The sequence below is a fragment of the Suncus etruscus genome, chromosome 12 (genome assembly GCF_024139225.1).
Source record: "Suncus etruscus isolate mSunEtr1 chromosome 12, mSunEtr1.pri.cur, whole genome shotgun sequence".
NCBI lineage: Eukaryota > Metazoa > Chordata > Mammalia > Eulipotyphla > Soricidae > Suncus > Suncus etruscus.
In genome coordinates this window covers 95,660,673-95,686,357 of record NC_064859.1, presented here as the reverse complement: position 1 = coordinate 95,686,357, position 25,685 = coordinate 95,660,673, and the positions used below count along the sequence as shown (strand labels likewise).

Genomic DNA, 25,685 nt, shown 5'->3' with positions numbered 1-25,685 from the left:
GAGTTACTTTTAAAAAGGTGTTCTGCACAGTATTCGCTGGAGAAAATAAAACCCACAAAAAAAGCCACCAAACAGCCCAATGACCCGAGATTCTCTTTAGAGAGTCTAAATGTCAGTAGGTCCCGGTCACATGCTGGGCTGTGTCTCCACTGCAGCTGGCCGACCCTCTCGCTCATCCTTGCTCCATCTCCAGTTCAGTCATCAAGGTCACCCAACCAGAACCCCCTTCAGATGAGCTGTGTGGGTCGAGTGGGGGTGCTTGGGAAACGCCCTTCTCTCTCGGCATAGCACAGCATGGAGACTCAGGAGACCAAGAACCATGGTGGAATTCTTGCGACGAGGAGAAAAAGGCAAGGAGCCAGCACTATGCACTGGAAGCACTTGATTTAGAAGAAAACTGTAAACAGTGGGTGCCTTGCGCTCCCCTCTTCGGACCGGGAAATACGGGTGGGTGAGCTCCGTATTGGGGCGGCACAAGAGTCCCCCTTGCCAACGGGACTGGGTCTTTGGATCTCCAGGGAAGGTTGGCGTTCATCCGGTCCTTCGGGCTGTGTCTCTGAAGCCTGTCCAGACCAGGAGCTCGAGTCAGGAGCAATGCATCAGGAGGGGACATGCTCTGCCAGGCCTTCTGCAGAACCTGACCAGGACCTGGGCTGGCTTCCCCAGAGCTGATTGGGGGTGCAAGAGGGAAAACCATCACTTCCTCAGGTCCTCCCTGGCACAGAAGACCGAAGTGGGGGAGAGTTGACGCCCTGGTATGAACATCACCCATTTTAGGGATTCACGGCCTAGATAAGACAAAATATGGTTTCAGAGAGGTGGGGAGGGAACTGTGGGGACCTGGCCAGGCAGGGGGGGTTAGTTAGGGTATGCAGGGCGCCTGCTATTTTGACACCCATTTTATCCTTCTTTGACTATCAATCTTGACTTTTTGAAGCCTTGCTGCAAAAGAAAATATTACTTTAATTTTGAAGTATTCTCCTATTTCATACAACCATTGTCAGTCTCCTCTCAGTTTAACGCTAAAGAATTGGAGGGGAGGCAAAATAAGGTTTGTTTTATTGTAAACATTATTTTTTAGGGATCAAAACTAAAAAAAATTGTCTCTTTTAAAAAAAGATTTTCCCCCTTTGATCGGTCTCTCAGTTAAGAGGCTACAAGGTGTGAAGTGCCAGCTTGACCTTGAAGGAGGGGTCAGGAGAAAAGGGGGCTTCGCTCTACACCGCAATGGGGTGAAACAAGAGGCCTTCTCCTGCCTACCAGGGGCCAGTACAATCCTGATGGCCAAAAGAGTTTGTGCTCTGCCAAAACCTAAGGAAAAAAGAGTCTGTAAAATCAAATTAGAAAGAAAAGAAAATGATTGGGGGTGGGGAGCCAAAGAGAAAAGAAAGCATCCCCCCAGATCAATTAAAAACTGAAAGTGAGAGGGGTCAAAGTGTAGAACAAGCCATATGCCTTGTTCGTGCTAGCCTAGGACGGACCGCTAGTTCGATCCCCTGGCGTCCCATATGGTCCCCCAAAGCCAGGAGCAATTTCTGAGCGCATAGCCAGGATGTAACCCGTAGTGTCACCAGGTGTGGCCGCCAAAAAAAATTAAATAAAACCTGGAAGTGAAGGGCCAGAGCAATAGCACAGCAGGGGAGGGGCATTTGCCTTGCACAGAGCCGACCCAGGACCTGGATTTGATTCCTGAGCTCAGAGCCAAGAGTAACTCCTTAGCACTGTGGGGGTTGGCCCCCAAACAAACAAAAACAAGTGAGATAAGGACAACTGCACACAATACCTCTCTCTGGCTTCTGCAGGACTGAAAACCCAGCCTCAGAGCAGTCACCTCTGAGGGAGGGTCTGGCTCAGCGCCACCGAGTCAAGTAAGTGAGTTTCTCTGGCTGCCTTTACTCTTCCAATCCCCATGGCCCATCCACTGGGGTCAATAAGCTTTCCTGCAAGCAATGCTCAGGCCTGTGAGCTCCAATTCCCACCATGCCATAGTATGGCCTTAGCTGGGGCAGGGAGGGCTCAGGAGTGAGCGGTCTCCTTCAGGAACCTCCAGAACCTCAGTCTGCAGAACCTTCCCTGCTATGGGCCTCACTGCAGGGGCAGAAATCCATCCCCCACTATATATGGCTAAGGTTTCAGAGTAGCCTATATCCAGCTGTACTGGACCCAAGTCCGTCACTCTAGCAGTCAGAGGGTCACTGGCTCCAGCAGAGAGGAAACTGCACAGTCCTATGCCGGGGGGTAGTGGTTGATTTTGTGGCAACCCGTGACTCCTGGTCCCAACTCCAGGGAGCAGGTCTGGGAGGACCTCGGGCTGGTGTGGGCTTGAATGTCCATGCAGAGGTCCAAGCTAGCCTGGAGCTGGCGGGAAGAGGGCCTTGCAGTCAGCACGAAGGCGCCGTGCCTGGGTGCTCATTTCGGTGTCCGGAGGAAAATCGGCAAAAGGCTGAGAGGGGCTTGAACTGTTGCTTTGGCCAGCTGCTCGAATGGCATGAGGGGCGTTCATTCTCTTTGGCGTTTCTCTCTCCGATGGAAGGAGGGCAGGTTAGGATATAAATATATCAAAAGTTGCCACCTCAGAGATTTCTGCTGGCAGCCACGGGATGAGGGTTCTAGGCTTTTCTTAAAGTGGTGCGCTCTGTGAAGAAGGCGAGGGACAGCCGAGCAGAAGAAGGTGTGAGGGCAGGGCCTCAGTGGTGGGGGTTCTCTGTGGTCGGATGCTGAAGCCAACATTCCCATATAGGGCACTTGGGAGATGGCCCCGAGAACAGCCCGCTGGCTCTCAGAGGAGACAAGAGAACAGATGGTCTGCTAATGGGCTCAGCAAAGGGCCACGGGACCAATTTCCCCCAAAACTTGGGTTCCTATTGAAGAGCTGATGGTTGATATCCAGGCTGCCCATCTTCTAGACTCGAGGGAAGAGGTGACAACGGGTTGAGCAACCTAGACAGGCGGCCAGGCCCGGGGAAGACTCAGCACTGGGCTTTCCACCAATCCCATGCCATGCCTTGTCTGCGAAGGACTCAATGTTGACAACCTGTCTAAAGACTCATTTTTCCAGCCATGGTTCTGGGCTACCTGGGCCTGAGCTGACATTCAGAAATCTATGAAAACAAAACAATACTTGGAGAAGACAGAGATTTCCCCTCTCACCCAATGAAGGGCAAAGTCACTCTTAGCCAAGGACGGCAGCCAGGCAAGCCAATGCATCCTCTTCCACAAGGTTCACTTGTGCATTAGTTCCCTAGTAGCCCCCCAGGTTTGGAGCTGCCGATCACCCCGTCTCCTCCCCAACACACCACTATACCCACCATCCCGCTGCCCCCTATGCTCCGTCTTCTACTCTACTCTTCCTTCTTGGCATTCAAAGTCGACTGTTTGTGCAGGAGGCGGTATGAGGCCAGCTCGATGACCTCCAGCCCGCCAAAGAGTCTCTCCTGCAGCACAAAGATGACGATGGCAGCGAAGAAGTACCAGCGCACAGGGCTGTAGGCATAGATGAGCAGACACATGGCCGGGCTGAAGAGGTTCCAGTAGAGGATGGACAGGAGTTTCTCCACCATGACCTGCAGCTCCGACTTGCAGGGGTGGGACGTGGCCGGCCCTGTCATGGCTGGTGGGGCTGAAGCTCTTCTGGCCACTGTAGTAGTCCCGAACGAGCGCTGCTCCTTCTCCTCCCAGCGCCGGTGGCACCAAACCTTGCAGCCCTCCCTCCTTGGTGCCGGGCAGCGCAGAGATGGGTGGTAGCGGTGCACGTGGAAGTGGATTTCCTGCGGGAAGTCGCCCTCCAGCAGGTGCTTCTCGGTCTGCGGGATGTTGTGTGGGAGTAAGCACGGTGATGTCGATGCACAGCACTCAGGTTCTTCCCTGGAGAGGTAGGGCAAAAGAACAGGGCTGAGTGACTGGCATGGACCGCTGGCACAGAGGAGGTTGACCTGGGAAATGGCACTACTGTGTCTCTAGGCTTGGTTGCGGGTTGACCAGTTGTCTAGAGCCTTCGTCTTGCTTGCCAACTGCCACTGAGCCCTCGAGCAAGAAATGTTCTTTGTTCAGAGACACCTAATTGTGCTTCTCAAAGCAAACAGCCAAGTAGAGGCAGTTTAGGGATGGGAGGGAAGAGGGCTGGACCAGCCAGCCCTTCACCCTGATATTGGGGACCCTACCTTTCCTGCTCTTGTGAGTGCATGGTGGTTTGGCGAAAGCAGACTCCCTGGCCCGACAGCAATAACCAGCCAGAGTCACACTTGACCAGTTGGGTCAGAGCCATAGGACAAACCCAGTTTCTGTTCTGTCCTGTTCGGACACCATATGTGCCACAGGTTTTACTAAGAAAAAGCTCACTGGGCATGACAGCTCCACATAGCTGCTTGTGTAAAACGGAAGAACAGTGGGCCGGACACAGGATTTAAGGATTTAAGGTACCTGCCTCACATCTGGTGAACCCAAACTCATCTCTCGCACTCATCTGGTCCAATGAGTAGCACCAGGAGTGAGCTCTGGGCACAGACCTGGAGTAAGCTGTTCTGTGTTCTAGGATCCGTTTTTTTTTTAATCCACCTGCTTTTTTCCAGGGAAGTCAAAGTTAATCCAATTCTTCTAAGAATTATCAAGGCACCCAATATTCAGGCCTAAAGGATGAAGTTAAGAAATGGACTCCTGTGAATGCTCCTAAGAAGAAGACAAGAATCTGATCCTTGGGGCCAGTGAGGTGGCGCTAGAGGTAAGGTGTCCTGCCTTGCAAGCGCTAGCCAAGGAAGGACCGCGGTTCGATCCCCTGGCGTCCCATATGGTCCCCCCAAGCCAGGGGTGATTTCTGAGCACTTAGCCAGGAGTAACCCCTGAGCATCAAACGGGGTATGGGCCCAAAAACCCAAAAAAATAAAAAGAATTTGATCCTTACGCATAATATCGGAAACATATTATTTCCACATTCCAATCCTCAATCTGCTGAACTCTATTTTGTACAAAGCTTTAAATCTTTCCTCATTTCTGTAATCTCCTCTTCTGATGGGCACCGGTTCGGCACACCTGCCAAACAAATGTCATTTTCTAGAAAGAATAAAAAAAACAGGGCCCGAGAGATAGTAAGAAAGGTGCTTGCCTTCCATATACCTGACCTGAGTTTGAGCCCAATCAGAATGTGATTCCCTTAATACAGAGACAAGATTAAGCGTTAGGTACTATCGGAGGGCAGCCCAATCCTTTCCTCTCCCCCCACCAAAAAAAAAAAAAAAAAGTATGTTAACATTTGCCATCAGTGGGCAATGCTGGAAGAATAAGTTCCTTAAAGGCAAGATGTAATTGTCCACACAGACAGACAGATAGACTAATAGTCAACAGAAAGCATATGCCTTAAGATTCTCCAACCCATGGCATAGCACTGGATCGCTCATTCTCTTCATTGTCTCTCCAACCCATGATTTTCCAAAACAACCTTTCATAGGTGCATCATACTTGATATATTTTTTTTAAAAAAGGACTTCAGGGCACAGTAATAGGGCATTTGCTTCGCATGCAGCCGATCCAAGTCGGATGGTGGTTCGAATCCCGGCATCCCATACAGTCCCCTGTGTCTGTCAGGAGCAATTTCTGAGCGCAGAGCCAGGAGTAACCCGAGCGCCACCGGGGTGTGACCCAAAATACCCCCTCGCCTCAAAAAGACTTTAAAATCTTTCCCTCTTCGCTTAGATCTTCATATCGACTACCACATCAACTACAGTACAACTACTGTACTTGGTGATGGACAGTAAGGATTCTTGAGGATAAATTCCAGTTAACTGAACTGCAGAATCGAACACGATGAGTACCTTACCTATCACGCATTGGCTGCTCATAAGTTGAGCCCTGGAAGAGCCAAGACCATGCACAACTGCACGTCTGATGCCTTTGCTCTTCCCACACTTGCTACCGGGCTGGGGAAGCATCATTTTTTCTAATGCTGTCGCCAAGTCTGGCTCTTGTTTCCATATGCAGGTCTTTGAGTCAATGAAAACAAGACAATTCAAATTCAGTTCCTTGCTGGTTCTGCTACTTAAGCTACTATAAGTGGATTCAAGTGACCTGCCCTCATTCTCGCCCATCCACACAGGTCATTCCAGTCTCTAACCGAGCTGCGTCTGCTCCCCTGAAGACACTTGCATCTCCTGCCTCATCCAGGCCCACTGGATGGCTGGGCCCCATTTTATCTACCAACAAATCTCTCTCTGTTCCGGGCCATGAATTCCCTGCAGTGAAAGAGTTGCAGACAATCATAAAGAAAGACCCGCTGCTTTCTTTAGAGCCTGTGACCAGCAACTGGGCGTCTGGAAAGATTCATTTCTTCTGGTTATAGCTCTTGAAAATCCTGTTTCTTTCTCTGCTCTCGAGATAATTTACTATCTGGCCTATTTTATTTTTATTTATTTTTTAGCAGTCTATTATTTACTTATTGGTTTTGGGGGTCACACTGGCGATGCTCAAGAGTTACTCCTGGCTCTGTGCTCAGAAATCGCTTCTGGCAAGCTCAACACATGGAATGCCAGGAATCAAATTGGGACTGTCCCGGGTTAGCCGCATGCAAGGCAAATTCCTTACAGCTGTGCAATCTCTCTGGCCCCTGGCCTATTTTAGATCTGCTTATTTTATACCTGTATTTTATTTCTTTAGTTTTGGGGGCCAAAACTGGTAGTGCTCAGGGCTTACCTGGCTCAGCACTTGGGGGTCATTCCTTGGGGACCATATGGAGTGCCAGGAATTGAACCTGAGTCTGCTGGCAAGCAGACTCGGCAAGTAACTCTAGCTGCTGTACTTATCTCCCTAGCTCCCAAACTCTCAATGCCTCATAACCTGGTAAAGCAAACCTGCTTCTGTATTCTGGTTCATACATTACTGGGCTCCTACTGCCAATGAATTCTCTTGTAACAGAAACGATCAGAGCATTTCATTCAATCCTGAAACCAGTGGACGGTCTTCCCAAACTCTCCCCAAAATCATCTCGGTGCTTTATGAATACAAGCTTAACACATAAGTGGATAAAAATCCCATGAAATTAAATCAGCCCATACTTGGGGTGGGATGGGATGGGGGGGGGGCGGAAAGCTAGCATAATCAGAGAGAGATTTAATAAAAAGCCTTCGTGTAGCTGAATGCACTAATTATTACGGGCTAATATTTGTTCACAAAGAAGAAATTGTTTCAGGATTAGTCAGAGAGCAGGAGAAGCCAGAGATGCCCCCCCACACTTCCCATAATGGAATGCCTAATTAAATAATAATGGAATCCTAATTCGCATGTAGTGCTGAATCCCGCACGTGAGTTATAGACCACAAATGCCTTTCGCTTGGTTCATTAACAACAACAAAAAAATCCAACCCGAAATAAATGCACTTGCTAAAAATAAAAGGAAGAACGAGACAGATTGGCAAATGGAAAAGTTTTCAAATACAGAGAGAAGGCGGATGGCACAGAGTCTGGTGGTGAGAATCGAGACTGTAGGAGGCAAGGTGGGTGCCAGGCCCCTCACGCCTGCCTGCTGGGGCCGAAGATGAGCTGGGACAGCCTTCACCATCCGCTCCCTGCCCTGTGGTGTTGCTGCAAGATACAGACTCGGCCATCAAGTCCACAGCACTGAGCAGGAGTCTAGTAACTAACTGCTCACTAAATCACGATCACGAGAGTGAGTGGGGAGCCAGCTGTCGGAGGGAGAAGAGAAGAACAGGGCGGTGGGCTCTGGCCATGGGGAAAGTTTCTAGAGCGATTGAGATCAAAAGAGAAACGGAAGAAAGTTCCTTACACAGGCCATGAAGGGAATAAAAAGCAGGGAGAAGCGTGTGGTTTGCAGAGAAGAGAGTGGAAAGGGGACTGGGAGTGAATTCAGAGGATGGAGCCCGTGGGCTGAGATGGCTGAACTGCTCAGAGAGGCGTGCTAGCCTGGACTGTCATACGTGTGACCTCGTTCATGGCCACACAGAAGGTTTAGGGTCTTCCATCTGGAGAATGCTTTCTAATGGTCTCAATCCTGGAAAAACAAACCTGATTACATTTCTCTCTCTCTCTCTCTCTCTCTCTCTCTCTGTCTCTCTCTCTCTCTCTGTCTCTCTCTGTCTCTCTCTCTCTCTCTTTCTCTCTCTCTCTCTCTCTTTTACTTATCAAACTTGATTGATTGAATGATCAATTGGTTTTGAGGCCACAGGCACTCAGGAGTCACTCCTGGTTCTGCACTCAGAAATCACCCTGGCAGGTTGGGGACCCATATGGGATGCCGTGAATTGAACCGGGTCTCTCCTGGGTTGGCTGCGTGCATGGCAAACACCCTACTGCTAGGCTATCTCTCTGGCCCCACATTTGGAGCTGGAATAATGGAGCTGGAACAATAGCGCAGTGGAGAGGACACTAGACTTGTTCCAGCAGCCAAACCGGGTTCAATCCTGGACAGCATTCCTTATGGTCCACTAAGCACCACCAGGAGGGATTGTTGAGTGCAGAGCCAGGAATAAGCCTGAGCACCAAAGGGTATGAACTCCCCCCCCCAAAAAAAGTATAAAGAATAATGTCACAGAACAGAGATAAAGGTTCTTCTTTAATTATATAAATTTATATATTATATATTTATAAATATTTACATAAAGGTTTTATGGAACTTCATATAGAACCAAAGAACCGTCACCAACCACAGGAGAATGACAGTTGGCTTAATAAAGGTGCAGGAGAGTAAAAGGAGGGAGACTCACCCCTAACACACATCAAGGAAGGCTCCCGCCTAGATAGAAACACCCATGTAGAAGGCGAGTTACATACCAGAAGGACATTTTCCTAGTCAAGTAGCGAAACACTTAATTATGTGCAAATTACACGGCAAACAAGTGCCTGAAAAATGCATGAAGCTGATCACAGGACTCATTTTCCGTGCAATGAATATGCAGCAGAACTTATTGGCGACGTGTAATCCTGAACATGCGACTAACACAGAGAACACGAAAAAGAGTGAACTTCTTTAGGAGGGGGCCCAGGAAACTCACCAGCACATAGAAACCCTCAGTGGCTGGCAAGACCGAACAAGAACAAGGAGTCCCAGCCTGGCAAGAGAAGTTCCTGCAAGAGAAAGCCGGGCAGTGCCAAGGGGGTGCAGAGTCAGGGTAAAGGAGCCCTTGTAGTGAAACCAGGGCTTCAGAGTCAATGTCCTGGAAGGCAAAGGGTCAGCAGAAAATGGAAGGTGCTCAAACTGATTCCAGCAAGAGGAATCAGGCATTTGCCCAGGGTCCAGGGTCAGGATGGGAGTTGGGCTCTGTACCCCAGGTGACCGGGGAAGTGGAAAAAATACAGGGCCAGGAAAGGCGGTGATGAGATGTCATGGTAGATCAATGCCAATCCATGGCCACATCTTAGAAATGATGCTCAGGGGCTGGAGAGATAGAACAGCAGTAGGGCATTTACCTTGAATGCAGCTGACCCAGGAAGGACCAGTGTTCCATCTCTGGCATCCCATATGATCACCTGAGCCTGCCAGGAGCAATTTCTGAGCACAGAGCCAGGAGTAACCCAAGCACCGCTGGGTGTAAATCCCCCCCCCCCCAAAATTAAAAAAGAAATAAATGACTCTCAGTGGAAAAAGCAAGAAACAGTACAAGAGATACATCTTATTTGCAGGTTTCAAAATCTAAATGAAAGTGACTTCCTTCCAATTTTACAGAAGGTAATTTTAGGGAAAGACATGGAGGCAAAAAAAGGAAAAAAGAAACACAGGCATCATGAAATACAACCTAATGGCCAACTAATAGAGCAGGAAGAAATGGAAGAAGGGCAGGTGAGGTAAAGTGAAAGCATTACAAGACACAACACCCCCCCCCAAATAACACCCTCAATAAAACCAACCACTAGCAAAAAAGAACAATAAAATAGAAGAAAAGGTTTGTTCGAGACCAACGAGGCCTGTGTCCCACAGAGTGAGTGAGTCACTCCTCAAGCCTGAGGTCTCCATTATAAGAGCTGCAAAGGGCACGGGTGGTAGTCAGTAGGAAGGAAAGATGGGGCAAGCGTGAGACTGTGAGTTCGATGCCTGGCACCAACCATAAACATCACCGTAGGCTTCCCAACAGCAGCACTCTAGGGATCCCTGGTGCCACAACCTGGTGTCCTGGTCCCAGGACATCTCAACAAAGACAAAAATGAGCAATAAAATGATTCTTTTGGGCATGTGTGTGTAGATCACTCTTGGTGGTGCCCCAATGCTCTGTGCTTGAATGTGCGGCCTGGTGGTGCTTGGGAGAAATGCATGGGCGGATCAGCAGGATGCAAGGCAAGCTTCTGGACCCTTGTACGATCTCTCTGACACATGCTAGAAACTGTTTGCAAACACAGTTCCTTCCCATCTCTGATCTGAAGCAGCCCCTCCCTGTCTTTGACGGCGTGTCTAAAAGGAGGCACCAGCAAAAACTTTTTGAAGCAGAATTTAAAGGTCAATTCGTGCTGCTGCTAAACCCTGGGTGTTTAATAGACATCATGGTCATGTTTCTCAACCTTTTTGCAACTGTGGTCCCTTTTTTGACCTTTACTTCCTGTGACCCCAACTTCCACCCTTCCCCAGACCTCATGCTTTGTGCAGTGGCTACTCATCTACGGATTTATTTTATTTTATTCATTTATGGCTTTGGGCCACACCAGACAGCACTCAGGGGTTCCTCCTGGCTCTGCGCTCAGAAATCGCTCCTGGCAGGCTCAGGGGATCCTATGGGATGCCAGAGATGGAACTCGGGTCCTTCCTGGGTTATCTGCATTCAGGGTAAATGCCCTACTGCTGCGGCTCCAAGATTTTTTTCACCTTGGACCACCTTGAAACAAGATACCCTGCATCATGGAATGGGGAAGAGGCTCACTGGTCCTGGCCAGTAAATCCTAGAGGACGACAGTTTTTCGGACGAGAATATATATTGCTTAAATCTCTCTTATTTGGATCACTTGGTTGTGAATCAGCTGAAACCTGCCAAACGGTCAAAAGCACCTGGGAAAGTGTTGTTGTCCATCCTCCATGTTAGCTCTTCTACGGAAATCTAAACCTGAGCTTTATCTGGGACCAGTGTTGGCAGAGGTCTGTGGATTGGTCCTCATTTTGCCTTCTAATTAGATGTCTCTCGATTGATTCCTTTAGTTTTCTTGTTAAAAAGATGTTTCCCCATTGCCTCCTCATCTGGCTTTTTCATTCCCTTGGGGGGTGGGCTTTGTTTATCCCAATAAAGACTACTCAGGGGCCTGGAGGGGTGGCTGCTATCTTGTCTCATGGTTCTATGTAGCTGGGCAACTGGCTTGTGGATGAACAGCTTGCAGTGTGAGTTTCTGCTGTTCCTTCCAAGCATGTTTGGAATATTTCCCATGTTGGAGTTGCTGCCTTACCTGCGTCTCTTGTCCTACCCGGCTTGGGGGCACGGGGATCCCTCTCCCTCTCTGGGGATTGTGGAAGAATGCACATCCTCCATTTCAAAGGCAGGAAATGTAAGCACTGCTGAAAGCACTGCTCAGCATGTGTTGGCCTAGTTTCAGCTGTCAGCACCTCGTGGTCCCTTGAGCATCCACGAATCCTGCCCTGGAGACCCCAAGTACCACCAGGGTGGGTGCCCTGGACATCGCGGTTCACCGCAGGGCCCAAGAGGCATCACGTCCTTGGGGTCCTGTGCTGAACTGATGGCCTAAACACTGCTAGAAGAGTCTCCACTCCAAAACAAAAGACTTAGGCTATTATTGACATCTTATTTGATCTTTTATCAGCTTTCATTTTTTAAAACTAATCGTTTAGATTTTTTAACATCACGAATTAGTTATAAACTTAGCCATGCATAAGTTTCAAACATCCATCCCTTCACCAGTGCCCATTTCCTTCCACCAATGTCCCCAGTTTCCCTTCCGCCCCCCTCACCTGGTAGGAACTTTCTTCTTCCCCATTATCCTTGTGCCCCCCTACCTAATTTATACTCCCACACCAGTGACAAGCTTCCTAGTCGAGACCAGTTCTCCTGCTTTTTATTTTACTGCCTTAGGACATTAGATTTGCTAATGAGGATCTGATACCATTTCCTTTTCCAATCTTTTATTTTAACATAGTTTCGGGTTGACTGAAATCAGTTGAAATAAAAAGCTAAATACCACAAGCCCACAGCTAAACTACAATTATACTGGAGGCTTTCTCTCGAGTATCAGGCATGGGGGGCCAGAGCAATAGCACAGCGATAGGGCGTTTGCCTTGCACGTGGCCAACCCTGAATGAACTCTTCTATTCTCGACATCCCATATGGTCCTCCGAGCTTGCCACGAGTGACTTCTGAGTGCAGAGCCAGGAGGAACCCCTGAGCGAAGCCAGGTATGACCTAACACCCCACCCCCAAAATGATCAGGCACGAGACAAGGATGCCCACTCTCATCACATCTATTTAATCCAGCACCTGAAGTACTTGCCATAGCAATGAGGTGAGAAAAAGATATTAAGGACATCCAGAGAGGTAAGAAAGAAATCAAGCTCTCACAATTTGCAGATGACACGATACCATACTTAGAAAACCCTAAAGATACTATAAGAAAAACTCCTAGAAACAATAAATTTGTAAAGTGGTAGATGACAAAATAAGTAAAAGCCCATGGCTTTCTTATATATAATGAAACAGAAGAGCTATTAAAAAAAAAAAATCAGGCTGGGGCCAGAGTGGTGGCGCAAGCGGTAGGGCGTTTATCTTGCACACATTAACAGACCAAAGTTCAAACCCCCGGTGTCCCATATGGTCCCCCAAGCCAGGAGCAATTTCTGAGTGCATACCCAGGAAGCTTTAGTCAGCCCTTCCCATCATATGGAAGGACTAACATGAAGGACCCCAAATTCTACTTGGGTCTTTCCAATGAGCACAAGTTTCTGAATGTGAAAATCTGGAAGAATATAATTGGTCTTTAACTTATCTTTTAAAACCTTCTCTCAAAATGGAAAGCTTGGCAGCAAAAAGCCTTTTAGACATACTTAAATAGACTTAATTTTATTACCCTGCAAATATAGCTGAAATTCTTTCCATTTCTGAAATATATTATAAACAAAACATCAATTAATCAACATCTACCCAAAGCAAAAGAAACACGCTGTTCTAATTGAGAACGTGTCCAATGGAAAATGACAGGGTGATGCCGTATTTTCTTGCACCGGGTTCTGAAATGGAAGTTTTCCATTACTCCTTCAGGTCCATTTATGAATACCTAATTGTACTTGAAAGAATTATGAGCTCACACGTGACTTTTTTTAAAAGGTTCCCTCCCGGGCCTGCAGGAAGACGAGAAAGGGCCTGGTCCATCCATCCAAAGATACGTCCAGTCATCTTTCAGCTCTGTGAATTTATTTACATGCTGGAAATAAATCTGTTCCTTAATGTAAATAAACTTCCTTTTAGTAGAACATCCTTGGTAGTCTGACAGAGAAAAATGCAGCATTTTTTAGGGGGATAGGCTGATTGTCGAAACTACAATTGTCTGTGGTTCATTTCTCTCTCAGTCAACCTCCATCTCTCTTCTGGTACACCATTCTGGGTCATGCTCAGGGGAAACTGAGAGTGATTACCAGGACCCCCGAGAGAAGCAGAAATGCTCCGTTCCAGGTTCTGCCCTCATGGACTCAGCTTGTGTCTGGTGTATAGATGTGGCTAATTAATCAACTTTATTTTCTTTAGGTTTTTAGGCCATACCTGGTGGGTTTTTGCCTCTGTGCCTAGGAATTACTCCTGTCAGGCTCGAAGGACCCTACTGAACTCAGGTCAGCTGTGTGCAAGGCAAACACCCTTCCTACTATGCTATCACTCCAGCCCTAACCACCTTTCTTTTTTTTTTTTTTTTTTGGTTTTTGGACCACACCCGGCATTGCTCAGGGGTTACTCCTGGCTGTCTGCTCAGAAATAGCTCCTGGCAGGCACGGGGGACCATATGGGACACCGGGATTCGAACCAACCACCTTTGGCCCTAGATCAGCTGCTTGCAAGGCAAACGCCGCTGTGCTATCTCTCCGGGCCCCCTAACCGCCTTTCTTAACATACACAATGAGAGACCAGAAAGGCAACTTGATAGCTTACATCCATTCAGCAATATTAACTGGGGGCCTTGCATTTTCCTAAGTGCAAAGCTAGAAATAACCCCGAAGTACTTGTGGGGCGGCCCCTCAAAAAGCAAAATCAACAATACAAAAAATGCAAAATAACAATGCTAAATGGAGCATCAAAAAATCAATTTTGATATCTCAAATTTATCAGAGTGATAGTACAGTGGGTTGGGCATTTGCCTTGCACATGATTGACCTGGATTCAATCCCAAGCACCACACATGGTCCCCTGAGCACTGCCAGTAGAGATCCCTGAACGCAGAGCCATGCCAAGCTCTGAGCACTGCTGAGTGTGACCCCCAACACCAAACCAACCCTAAGAAAACCAATGTTAAACTTAGGGCTGGTGCACCAGTCCCAAAAGGCAGCTGGCTCATTCTGAAGTTACTAATTTCATGTGTCAGTAATTAGAGGCGTGTGTATACATGTGTGCAGAAGAGTGTGAAGTCCAAGCAAGATAGCCAGGAGAGTGTAACCCAATGGGCAGTCATGGGCCTGCTCAGTGGTACTCTCTCTGGAGATGCAATTCAGTGAACCAACAGCAACTGCATTTGATGACTTTGATGAGCATTGCAATGAATTTGCTTTCCCTTGTGGGAAATTAGCTGGAATTCAGGGGCAGGAGAAGAGTCCCCGTGGAAGTGGAAGCTCGAGATGATAGCGGATGGCACAGGGCATGGAAAGCCCAGGACTAGCCAAGCCAGTTCAACGCGTAAACCCCTCCCAGGCTCCCTGTTAGCAGGAAAGGCGGCATATTTCACTCCTCGAGGCTGGAACCCGCCAATTGCTTCCAGAATGATTTTCAAATTAATTTCACTAGACTCCAATCACCCGAAGTAGCTACACCCTTTTAGCTCTCTGAGCACTTTCAAAATTCGAAAGCAGTTCTGGGGGTGGGGGTGGGGGGGAACAAACTTAAAAAAAAGACACACACTACAGTGAGATGGGCAAATTCTGACTCGATCTGCATCCAGTGCCCTGCAGTGATACATTTCACAGAAGGAATTAAAGCTACAAAATTAACATTTTAATGAAGCAGACAGACGACTGACGTCAGGGCCCAGGCACTGATTGCAGCTTCCAGGTGGCCTAATGAGCTGAAAATGAAGTTTATACCTTCGGCTGGGCTGGGCCCGGGCTGTTTGGCCATTATGATTGCATTTAAATTAGAAAGTACTGCTGTGTGCAAACATGTTTAGGCTAGCAAGTAGGCTCTGCGAACCCCAGCGCTGTAAACGCTCAATTTAAACTAGGCAAGAACAACAACAGAAACACACACACACACACACACACACACACACACACACTCTTGCTCTGGGCTAACTTTTCCTACCAAGTGCTTGTCCTGTCACTCTTTGGCTGCGACTGTATTTTAGAAAACACTCAACAGGCCTGAGCAGAGTGACCCCTTAACTGTGCAATGGGAGGGGTCCTACTTGGAAGGGGCTCAAGGTCACAGCCCCACCTCAAGCCAAACACTGAGATGGTCCCTTTTCATCAGGGACATACTAGTTTGTAGAAATGTCCCGATTCTGTCGGGAAATTTTCATTGAAATCTATCCCTGGTCCCTCATGCACTCTGAACTCTTTTGTGTTGGGTTCCCATCTGCAAAAACAAGCTTCTGTGCATATCGTAATCCTTCCAAGGTCTAATATCCGATCCTTAGAACTCCACACCAATTCCAACCTAGGTGAACTAGTCATGGCTTTGGCTAACTGTTCAGCAGTTGGAAACAGCAAATTGCACTCATTTGTGGTATATATGGCAATAATAGCTGAAGGCAATAGAATAGCTAATGACTTTGATGAGCATCGAGATGAATTTGCCCTCCCCCTTGTGAGAAAATCAGCTGGAATTCAGGGGCAGGGGAAGAGTCCCCATGGAAGCTTGAGATGACAGCATGTAAAGCCCTGCACTACCCAATGGCAATAATATCTAAAGCCAATAGAAGCAAGGCCCATGGTAGGAAGCTAGCCACAAAGAGTGGGGAGTGCAGAGAAGGGACCACTATGACAATGAGAACTGGGACTGATCACTCTTGGACAAGAACTGGGTGCTGAAAAGATGGAAAATGATAGGCAGGATACCCCTTCAGTAACAATACTGCAAACCAGTCAGAAAGGAGGGAGGGGGGAGGATAGGAGGGGGAAGTGAGAGAGGAGAATGTTTGCCCCAAAAGCGATGGAGGGGAGGGCAAAAGGGAAACTGGGGACACTCATGATGGGAAATTAGCAGTGGTGAAGGGTGCTGCACATTATATGACTGAAACTCAATCATGAACAGCTCTGTAACTGTGTATGTGGGAAACCAATGTATTAACAATCTTGTAACCAAAGTGTTTAAATAAAGTAATTAAAATAAAAAGAATATGCTTCTGCCATCAAGACATCAAGTCCAATATGCATGTCCACATAAAAAGCTTCATGGGGGCTCAGAGACCCGCTTGTCCGTGGGCATGATGACAACAGTGATAAAGAGTGAATGGGGTAGGAGGAAATGTGTAGCTAAGACCTACGGGTGGCCTCCTCTTCCTCTTCTTCCTTCTCTAACCCGACAAGTCCCGGCTCTCAATACAGGCCACCTTTCTACAACACTGGGTTCCTTTCCATCTGTCCTTGGCCCTGCTGTGTCACTCACCACAGGATGGCTGTGACAAAGAACACTCTGCACCTCGGCCAGTCTGCCTCCATTGCGTCCTGACCTGCAGGAAGTGAACTCAGGCCCCGGCGCTTCCCTGAGCATTTAAAGGCGCATCCGTGATGTTGACCACAGCAGTGACACCCTGCACGGCTCCTCACGGACCTGCTGTTGCCACTGGCCAAAGACGAGCCTTCTCCACGTTTTATGCTTTATTCTTGCACTTACACAGGTGTTTCCTTTTGTTGCCCCCCCTCAGTGCTTATCACAAGATTTAAAGGCATTTGTCTTCACATCTCCACTCCTCTGTGGTCTTGATACTGTCTTATCATATAACTCTCATACAACGAACAATTCATGCTTAATATGCTGGAGTGGCGGCACAAGTGGTAGGGCATTTGTCTTGCATGCGCTAATCTAGGATGGATGGCAGTTCGATCCCCAGCATCCAATATGGTCCCCCAAGCCAGGAGCGATTTCTGAGCACATAGTCAGGAGTAACCCCCTGAGCGTCACTGGATGTGGCCCCAAAAAGCAAAAAATAAAATAAAATAGTGCTTAATATCATCAATATTAATAGATTTATAATTATAGTGTAACTGCCTGTGTGTGTGTACCACTAAATTATTGTACCTGGAACCAATCATTTTTCTAACTACATCATTGAGTTTATTTCTTTTTCCTTTTCTTTTTTGTTACAACACATTTTCCTCTCAGAAAAAGTGGACAGGGAGGGGAAAAAAAAAAAAAGAAAAAGTGGACAGAAGATAAATCTGAGGAGAGCTTGACTATGTGAAATATCTGTCCTTGTCATAGACAAGGTCATGAAAGGTTCATTTTACCTGCTCTACCAGGATTCCTTTGGAATATGTGTTGCCATCCTAATTATAGATGGTCCTTTTGCTTCTTGGGGCACTATCTTAGGGACAGGTCTTTTCTTTCATTGTCCTTTGCACTCATTGGGTTTTCTCCATGGAGAAATGCTTGGTGTGGGCCAAGGAAAGCACGCATTGTAAAATGCGTGTTGTGGGCCAAGGCATCTGCATACTGCAGAAATAAATGTGTGTTGTAGGTGAAGGGAAACACATGTAGAAATGTATATTGTAGGCCAAGTGACATGCAACTTGTAAAAACAGGTGGTTGGCCAAGATCAACGTATGTTGTTGAAATGTGTGTTGTGGGGCCAAGGGAAACACTCACCACGCATGAGTGAGCCCTGGGTTCAATCCCATTTGGTTTTCTCTCCTCTCTCCTCTCTCTTTCTTCCTTTCCCTCTCTTTCTCATTCTCTTCCATCTGCAGTACCAGGGATCAAGCCCAGGTCTCACTTCATTCCTAAGCCAGGTCCCTTGCCAAAATTGATAATTTTGTTTGGAATCTTGGCATCAGTTTCCTTGATACAGGATCCCACATGGGGAAGACCTTTCACTTTCATTTGTACAGTTATGCTGTGCCTACTACTGTCTCAGAAATATTCTGCATTATCGCTAAACTGGAAGCTTTCAGTGCAGCCAGGCCAGAAGGGGAAGCTTTCATTCTACATGCTCACCAACGAGCTGTTATAGAAAGCATCCAGGACAGTGAATTAGGAAAAGGTATACGGTTTTTAACCCATTTTTGCCAACTGAAATGTCCTAAACTATTGTGCTTTCCTCTCTGGGAGAAAGCTACCCATCTTTCTTTGTTTATGGTGTAAACAGTGGGGTTTGGGCCACATTCAGCAGTACCCACGAGTTGGGTTACTCCTGTCTCTGTGCTTGGAAATCACTCCTGGATGGGATCTGAGGAACCCTATGGGGGGCTAGGAATCAAACCCGGGTTGGCTGACTTAAAGTGTCCTCCCTACCATACTATCTCTGTCTGCTTTCTTGAAACTCTCGACCTGTCCAATCTAAAGACATAGGCTGGAAAACCAGAGCTGCTCTTGACGGGAGCAACTGTGATGTGAAGAGCACTTTGCAGGAGTCAGTCACTCCAAGGTCAAGTCACACCTCTATGTAGAATCTCTGTGCTCAAGCCCGACCACGAGCATCCTTCTTTGTCTCAGTCCACAAAGGGGAAACTGGGACACAAGCCTTTCCTTCTGAACCCTTGACAGGAGACTCCACGGAAGAATGTCTCTAACTCTGGGTATGCAAAATCTTTACTACTTGTAACTCCATCCTGGATTTAGGTGTATCTACCTGAGACCCGCCATTTCTGGGAGGGGTCTTGGGAACCGGATATTACGTGTAACCTTACCTGCAAGACCCCTCCCATTCCGGGGAGTGGTCTTGGAAGGTTATAGAAGGCCTTTGACCCAGGGGATTAGGCCTCTTTTGGTCTTTTGCCAGCATGGAGGTCAAAGGGAAAATGGCTGAAAGGAGTCAAGATGCAGGGCTAGCTAAGAATGGCTGAATGCTTAAAAGGTTATGATATAGGCCACACATGTGGTGGATAGGGCATGAATAAAGTTGATGCTTCCTGAAACCTGCCTGTGAGTGAGTTCAATACCTGTCGCTTTCCTGGACCCCAGACCCGCCGGTTGATGGGGGATGAAGCCACATGGCCATGGCCTAAGAATAAAGACCTCCATCCTTCTCCATCCAAGCCCATCCTAAGGGCGAAATGCAACAACTACTAGCATCTGGTTCAGGATTAAAACACAAAATTAAACCCATAATCTTGTTCTCAGTGGACTTAAGCCAAAATGATGATGATGATGATGATGATAACATACTGAAGTAAAACGAGGTTTTTTTTTTTTTTTTTTTTTTTTTTTTGTTTTTGGGCCACACCCGTTTGACGCTCAGGGGTTACTCCTGGCTATGAGCTCAGAAATCGCCCCTGGCTTGGGGAGACCATATGGGACGCCGGGGGACCGAACCGTGGTCCGTCCTATGCTAACGCTTGTAAGGCAGACACCTTACCTCTAGCGCCACCTTCCCGGCCCCAACAAAATTAAACCCATAATCTTGTTCTCAGTGGACTTAAGCCAAAATGATGATGATGATGATGATGATAACATACTGAAGTAAAACGAGGTATTTTTTGTCACTATAATAATATATATATTTTTTTTTTGGTTTTTTGGGCCACACCCTGTGAGGCTCAGGGGTTACTCCTGGCTATGCGCTCAGAAGTTGCTCCTGGCTTCTTGGGGGACCATATGGGACGCCGGGGGATCGAACCGCGGTCCGTCCTAGGTTAGCGCAGGCAAGGCAGGCACCTTACCTCCAGTGCCACCGCCCGGCCCCTAAATATTTTTTAAAAAACTTTTATTTGTTGATTGACTGATTGGTTTCTGGGCCACACCCAACTACGCTCAGGGGTCACTCCAGGATCTGCACTAAGAAATCACTTCCCGGCAGTCCAGGGACCACATGGGATGCCAGGAATTGAACCGGGTCCCTCCTGGGTCAGTTGCGTGCAAGGCAAATGCCCTACCCACTGTGCTATTTCTCCGGTCCCACTAAAATAATTCTTTGCTTGCTCACTGAGCGAATGAGAACTGAAAAAAACAATGCCGTGGACTAGAACTTTCCTGAAGGGGGTCCCCACGGTACTGACAGGATGCAGAAAGCCATTGTGGCAGGAACCTGGTGTGAAAAGCAAAGAAGTAATGGGGTCCTGGAAGTCCAGAAGTAATTCACTTCTGTCTGCTGCTTCCTGCAAGCCTTTCCAATAGCCTGCGATGAAAGCTAACTAATTTTACTACCACAGCTCAGCACCTAATTCTGCTGTGGGAAAGAAGCTGAGTGGATAGCACCCAATAAGCAGAAGTTTACCAACAGCACTACCCCCGCTGGCCTAAATTCACCCCCGCAGGTCATCGGTGGTGCTGGTCATAATGACTAATATGCTATTTCCCTCTTGTGCATTTGCGGGTAAGGAGGGGTTAGGACCACACCAGGTGGCACACAGGGGTTCCTCCTGGCTCTGCGCTCAAAAATTACTCCTGGCAGGCTTAGGGGATCATTTGAGATGCTGGGGATCGAACCCGAGTTGGCCGTGTCCAAGGCAAATGTCCTCCCTGCTGTGCTATGGCTCTGGCCCCTCTTGAGTATTTTTGGAAAAATAAAAATGAAATTCATTTTGGTGAGAAGTTCTATGACATCCCCCTGAATGATAATCACTCTATATATAAACAACATTGCCATCACTCTGTTGATAAGTCTCTGGCATTGCTTTGAAACAACAGAAACCTCGCCAATAAACAGAAACCCTTCAATAAAAATGTGCAGCCTCCACGTCTGCTGACCCTGGGGCAAGAAGGTTGCTGCCATGACAAATGACTCTGTGCTAACGTTGTCTTTTCCTGTGAATACTGAAAAGAATTTGCTGGTGGGACCTTAACTGTCCTGCACAGAATTAAACCCACAATCTTGGCCTCAGTGGTCTTAAACCAAAGGAAATAATATACTGAAGTAAAGTGAAGCATTTTGCTTTGGCCTTTTTAGCCACTATACTAATCTTTGCTCACTGAACAACTGAGGATTGAAAAAGAAAAATCATCCAGAAATACTAAGTACGCCATTTATCTTGTAGTAAAAACAGCTGAATAGTGATAGCTGAATAGTTATAGGTAGATAATAGATATCACAGACAAACTTACAAATACCCAAATCCGGGCCCGGAGAGATAGCACAGCGGCGTTTGCCTTGCAAGCAGCCGATCCAGGACCAAAGGTGGTTGGTTCGAATCCCAGTGTCCCATATGGTCCCCCGTGCCTGCCAGGAGCTATTTCTGAGCAGACAGCCAGAAATAACCCCTGAGCACCGCCGGGTGTGACCCAAAAACAAAAAAAAAAAAAAACAAAAAACAAATACCCAAATCCAGGTTGTTTTCTGGAAAATTGTACAAGCCTATTATTTTGAAATCTATGGCAAAAATATCATCTTGACATAATTTTTTTAAGAAAAGCTTTTGTGGGAGGGGAAAAAAAAAGAAAAGAAAAGCTTTTGTGGGGCCGGATAGCACACAATAGGGCATTTGCCTCGCATGCAGTCGATCCAGGACAGTGTTAAATACCAGCATCCTATATGTTCTACCTGTGCCCGCAGGAGTGATTTCTGAGTGTAGAGCCAGAAGTAACCCCTAAGTACAGCAGGGTGTGACCGGCCCCCCAAAAAAGCTGTTGTCTGGTTTTGGACTACACCCAGTGGTACTTGGTGACACTCTTAGCTCTGTGCTCAGGAATTACTGTGGCAGGCTCATGGGACCATATGGGATTGAACCCAGGTCAGCCACAATAAGGCAAATGCCTTCCCTACTGTGCTATCATTTGGGCCCTCAACATGTTATTTTAAAATGACCACTGAAAGTCAGCAAAAGCTCACAGAAGCTGCTCCTTGAGAAGTAGTTTTGGAGACAGAGAGGGATAAGGGTGAGAGTCTGTGTTTCCATTGCTGCAGAACAAGGATGGGATGCCACTTTAGGCAATGCCCATGGTTCACTCTGCTGCCATTACAACAAGCGGGCAAAGCTATGGCGCAAAGAATAAGTGCATCTACTGTCCAATTCAGGAAGAGGGCCAAGCTTCAGAGAGACAGGCCTGGGAAAACAGGCAGGACGGCAGGGTGTGTGGGCATGTGCCAGGCAGTATCACAAGTGAAATTGCAGTTCTTAGAGTGGCCACAGGAGAAGCTATGGAGGAGATAGGTAAGACCCAGACCACAGAATACAGACAGCTTTGACATTTCTGGGAACCCAATTTTATGCTTGAGGGAAGAAAAAAAAAAAAGACTCATTTGAAGGTCACCCAAGAGTCCAATAGGATCCTTGAAAATGGTCTGCTCTTCAATTTCAATTTTTAATTAAAAAATTAAATTTTAAATTAAAAAATTAAAAATTGGGGGGTTGGAGTGACAGCACAGCGCAACAGTAGGTATGGCATTTGTCTTACATGAAGCTGACTTGCGTTCAATTCCCAGCTTCCCATATATTGCCCCAAGCCTGCCAGGAGTGATTTCTGAGCGCTAAACCCGAGTGCCGCAGGGTGTGGCCCAAACCCCCCAAAAATAAAATAAAAAAATCAGTCTGGGGGTAGACTGATAGCACAATAGGTAGGGCATTTGCCTTGCATATGGCTGACCCAGGTTCAATCCCAGTCATCCCATATGGTCCCTGAACCTGCCAGGAGAGATTAATGAGTACAGAGCCAGAAGAGATGCCCGAGTGCTGCCAGATGTGGCCTCCAAACAACTGGAAATTAAATAAAAATAACAAAATTATAAAGATTCAATATAGAATGGGGAAGGCATTGGGACAAAAATAGGGTACCCTTTCTCATGTGTGGGATATAAAGATACGCAGCAAGGCGTGAACAACCAGCCAGTGGCAACAGAATCTGAGAATAGGTCCTACAAAATAGAATTTACCAACAGGGGGAAGAGTGAGGGGGAGATGAGGGGACATGGGGGAGGGGGTGATTTTCAAAGGCCATACGCAGGAAACCATCATTAGCAGGATTCTAAATCATGGTGGTCGGAAAGAATTAGAGAAAATAAAAATAGTTGGGAGAAAACAAAAAGTGCCTCCCTGCTATGAATCATGTAGTACTTATTTCAAATGAAGTGGAATTCCTGAGAGCAAAGTAGAAGGAGTGTAGAAATGTCCAATTTTAGATGCTATGCTGAGAAGTCAGAGACAATCCCCCACCTCCCGGCCCGGGGACGGTTCATCCATGGAAATAATTTGTTTGAACTTTGGGATAAATACTGACAGGGAATTCTGGCTGCGAAAAGGAGTGTGTGATGCAGATGTTCGAATCCACAGTCCTGTGGAGGGTTTTAGAAAATAAAGTCCGGGCCCGGAGAGATAGCACAGCGGCGTTTGCCTTGCAAGCAGCCGATCCAGGACCAAAGGTGGTTGGTTCGAATCCTGGTGTCCCATATGGTCCCCCGTGCCTGCCAGGAGCTATTTCTGAGCAGACAGCCAGGAGTAACCCCTGAGCACCGCTGGGTGTGGCCCAAAAACCAAAAACCAAAAAAAAAAAAAAAAAAAAAGAAAGAAAAAAAAGTCTAAATGAAACCACAATTAGGGACCAGCAAGTTCAGCACAATATTTTGGGGAGAGGGTGGGTGTGTATTTGAACTTTTGCAACATTGGAAAACTTTCATAATGTTGGGTAAAGGGCCAGAGAGATAGCACAGTGGTAGGGCATTTGCCTTGCATGCGAATGACCCAGGACAGACCTGGTTTGGATATCCAGAATCCCATATGGTCCTCCGAGCCAGTAGTGATTTCTGAGCACAGAGCCAGGAATAACCCCTGAGCGTCACTGGGTATAAAGCAAAAACCAAAAACAAACAAGCAGACATAATGTTGGGTAAAAACCTACCAGTTGAATCTCCAAGACCTTTAGAATACACAGAAAAAGAGGCACTCCTACATTCTGGCATGAAATGACTCGTGATGCTTTTTTTTTTTGGGTTTTTGGGCCACACCCAATGTTGCTCAGGGGTTACTCCTGGCTGTCTGCTCAGAAATAGCTCCTGGCAAGGCACGGGGGACCATATGGGACACTGGGATTCGAACCAACCACCTTTGGTCCTGGATCGGCTGCTTGCAAGGTAAACACCCCTGTGCTATCTCTCCGGGCCCCTCGTGATGCTTATTTGATTGGTTTTGTGGTTCTTTTGGGCCACACAGCGGTGCTCAGGGGTAAGTCACTTCTGACTGTGATCAGAAAATGCAGGCTCAGAGGGGGATCATATGGGATGCTGGGGATGGAACCTGGGTTGGCATGTGGAAGGCAAATGCTCTATCCACTATGCCATCACTCTAGCCCCTTTTTTCTTAAGTTTTATTTAAATAACTTACGTATGTGTAGTGCAAATTTCGAAAGCACAGTGAGGATTATTAGTACCTCTGGGTGACCAGGACCTAGTTGTGCTAGTGTGAAATAAAACGCTTTTTAAAATTAAAATACAGTATCCATTTTTTTGCCCTGGGTAAGGAGGTGGTTTGGGACATAAGCAACGATATTTAGGGGCTTATGACCATACATGGTGTTAGGGATTGAACCAAGTGCTTATGCCCTGTGCTATCTCTTGGGCCGCTGCATTACGTTTCTTGTGTAAAACATGCTTTCTTTTCTCAAAAACTAGTTCATATCAAAAAAGCAGAAAGCCCTTGGGTCGGAGCAATAGCATGGCTAGAGGACATTTGCCTTGCATGAGGGTGAGCAGGGACGGACCTGGGTTCGATCCCCAGCATCCCATAGGGTCCCCCGAACCTGCCAGGAGCGATTTCTGAGCTCAGAGTAAGGATTAACCACTGAGCACTGCTAGGTGTGGCCAAACAAAACAAAACAAAGTGGACAGCCCAATTGTTTGAGATGAAATATTATAAAACCACTCCACACACCGTGTCACCAACCCCAGGTGAACGATTAAGGAGTTGAATCAGGATCACGTATGAAAAAATCTATTCAAGGCTAAGGGTGAAAGGCGTGTAGTCTCGCAGTCTTCTACCTCATACGAAAAGCCCAGCTGCTTCCCAGAACTGCATTTTTATTGAGTCCAGAGATCACCCCTGGGTGGGGTAGTAAGGACAGTGTAAGGACAGATAGCTTAGCTACCCTGAGCCTGTCCCACCCAGGTTTAAAAGTAAGGCAATCTCTGTTTGGGGGTAAATCCAAGTTGTAAATATTTAATGATGAAGACCAGAAGGCTTAGATTATGGTCCAGCCCAATGATTAAAGCTCATCTGAGGGCCATATTCCATGACGGAACTAGACAATGTTTCTTTGAATGCTGTTTCTGACTAAATTTTCTATTCTCCTCCAATTAGATCACCCTAGGATCAATTCCAGCTAAAATAGAAGCGTAATATGCTCACCTGGTTTTTAAAATTTACTTACGTAGTGGGCTAGAGATAGTGCAGCAGAGAAGGTACTTACTTGCCTTGCACTTGGCTGAATGGGGTTCCATCCCCAGCACCCCATAGGATTCCCCAAACCCTGAGCACAGAGCCAGGA

General features: G+C 47.1%; 1 protein-coding gene across 1 annotated transcript in view; it reads right to left on the bottom strand.

Annotated features, from left to right (window-relative positions):
• Positions 1-2,689: 2,689 nt before the first annotated feature.
• LCLAT1 (lysocardiolipin acyltransferase 1) overlaps positions 2,690-25,685 on the bottom strand; it is a 61,593-nt gene continuing 38,597 nt past the window's right edge. The window contains 2 exon segments of the mRNA XM_049784239.1: positions 2,690-3,821; positions 3,824-3,864. Of these exon segments, the coding sequence (XP_049640196.1) occupies positions 3,342-3,821; positions 3,824-3,864 (521 nt within the window). The 3' untranslated portion in view covers positions 2,690-3,341.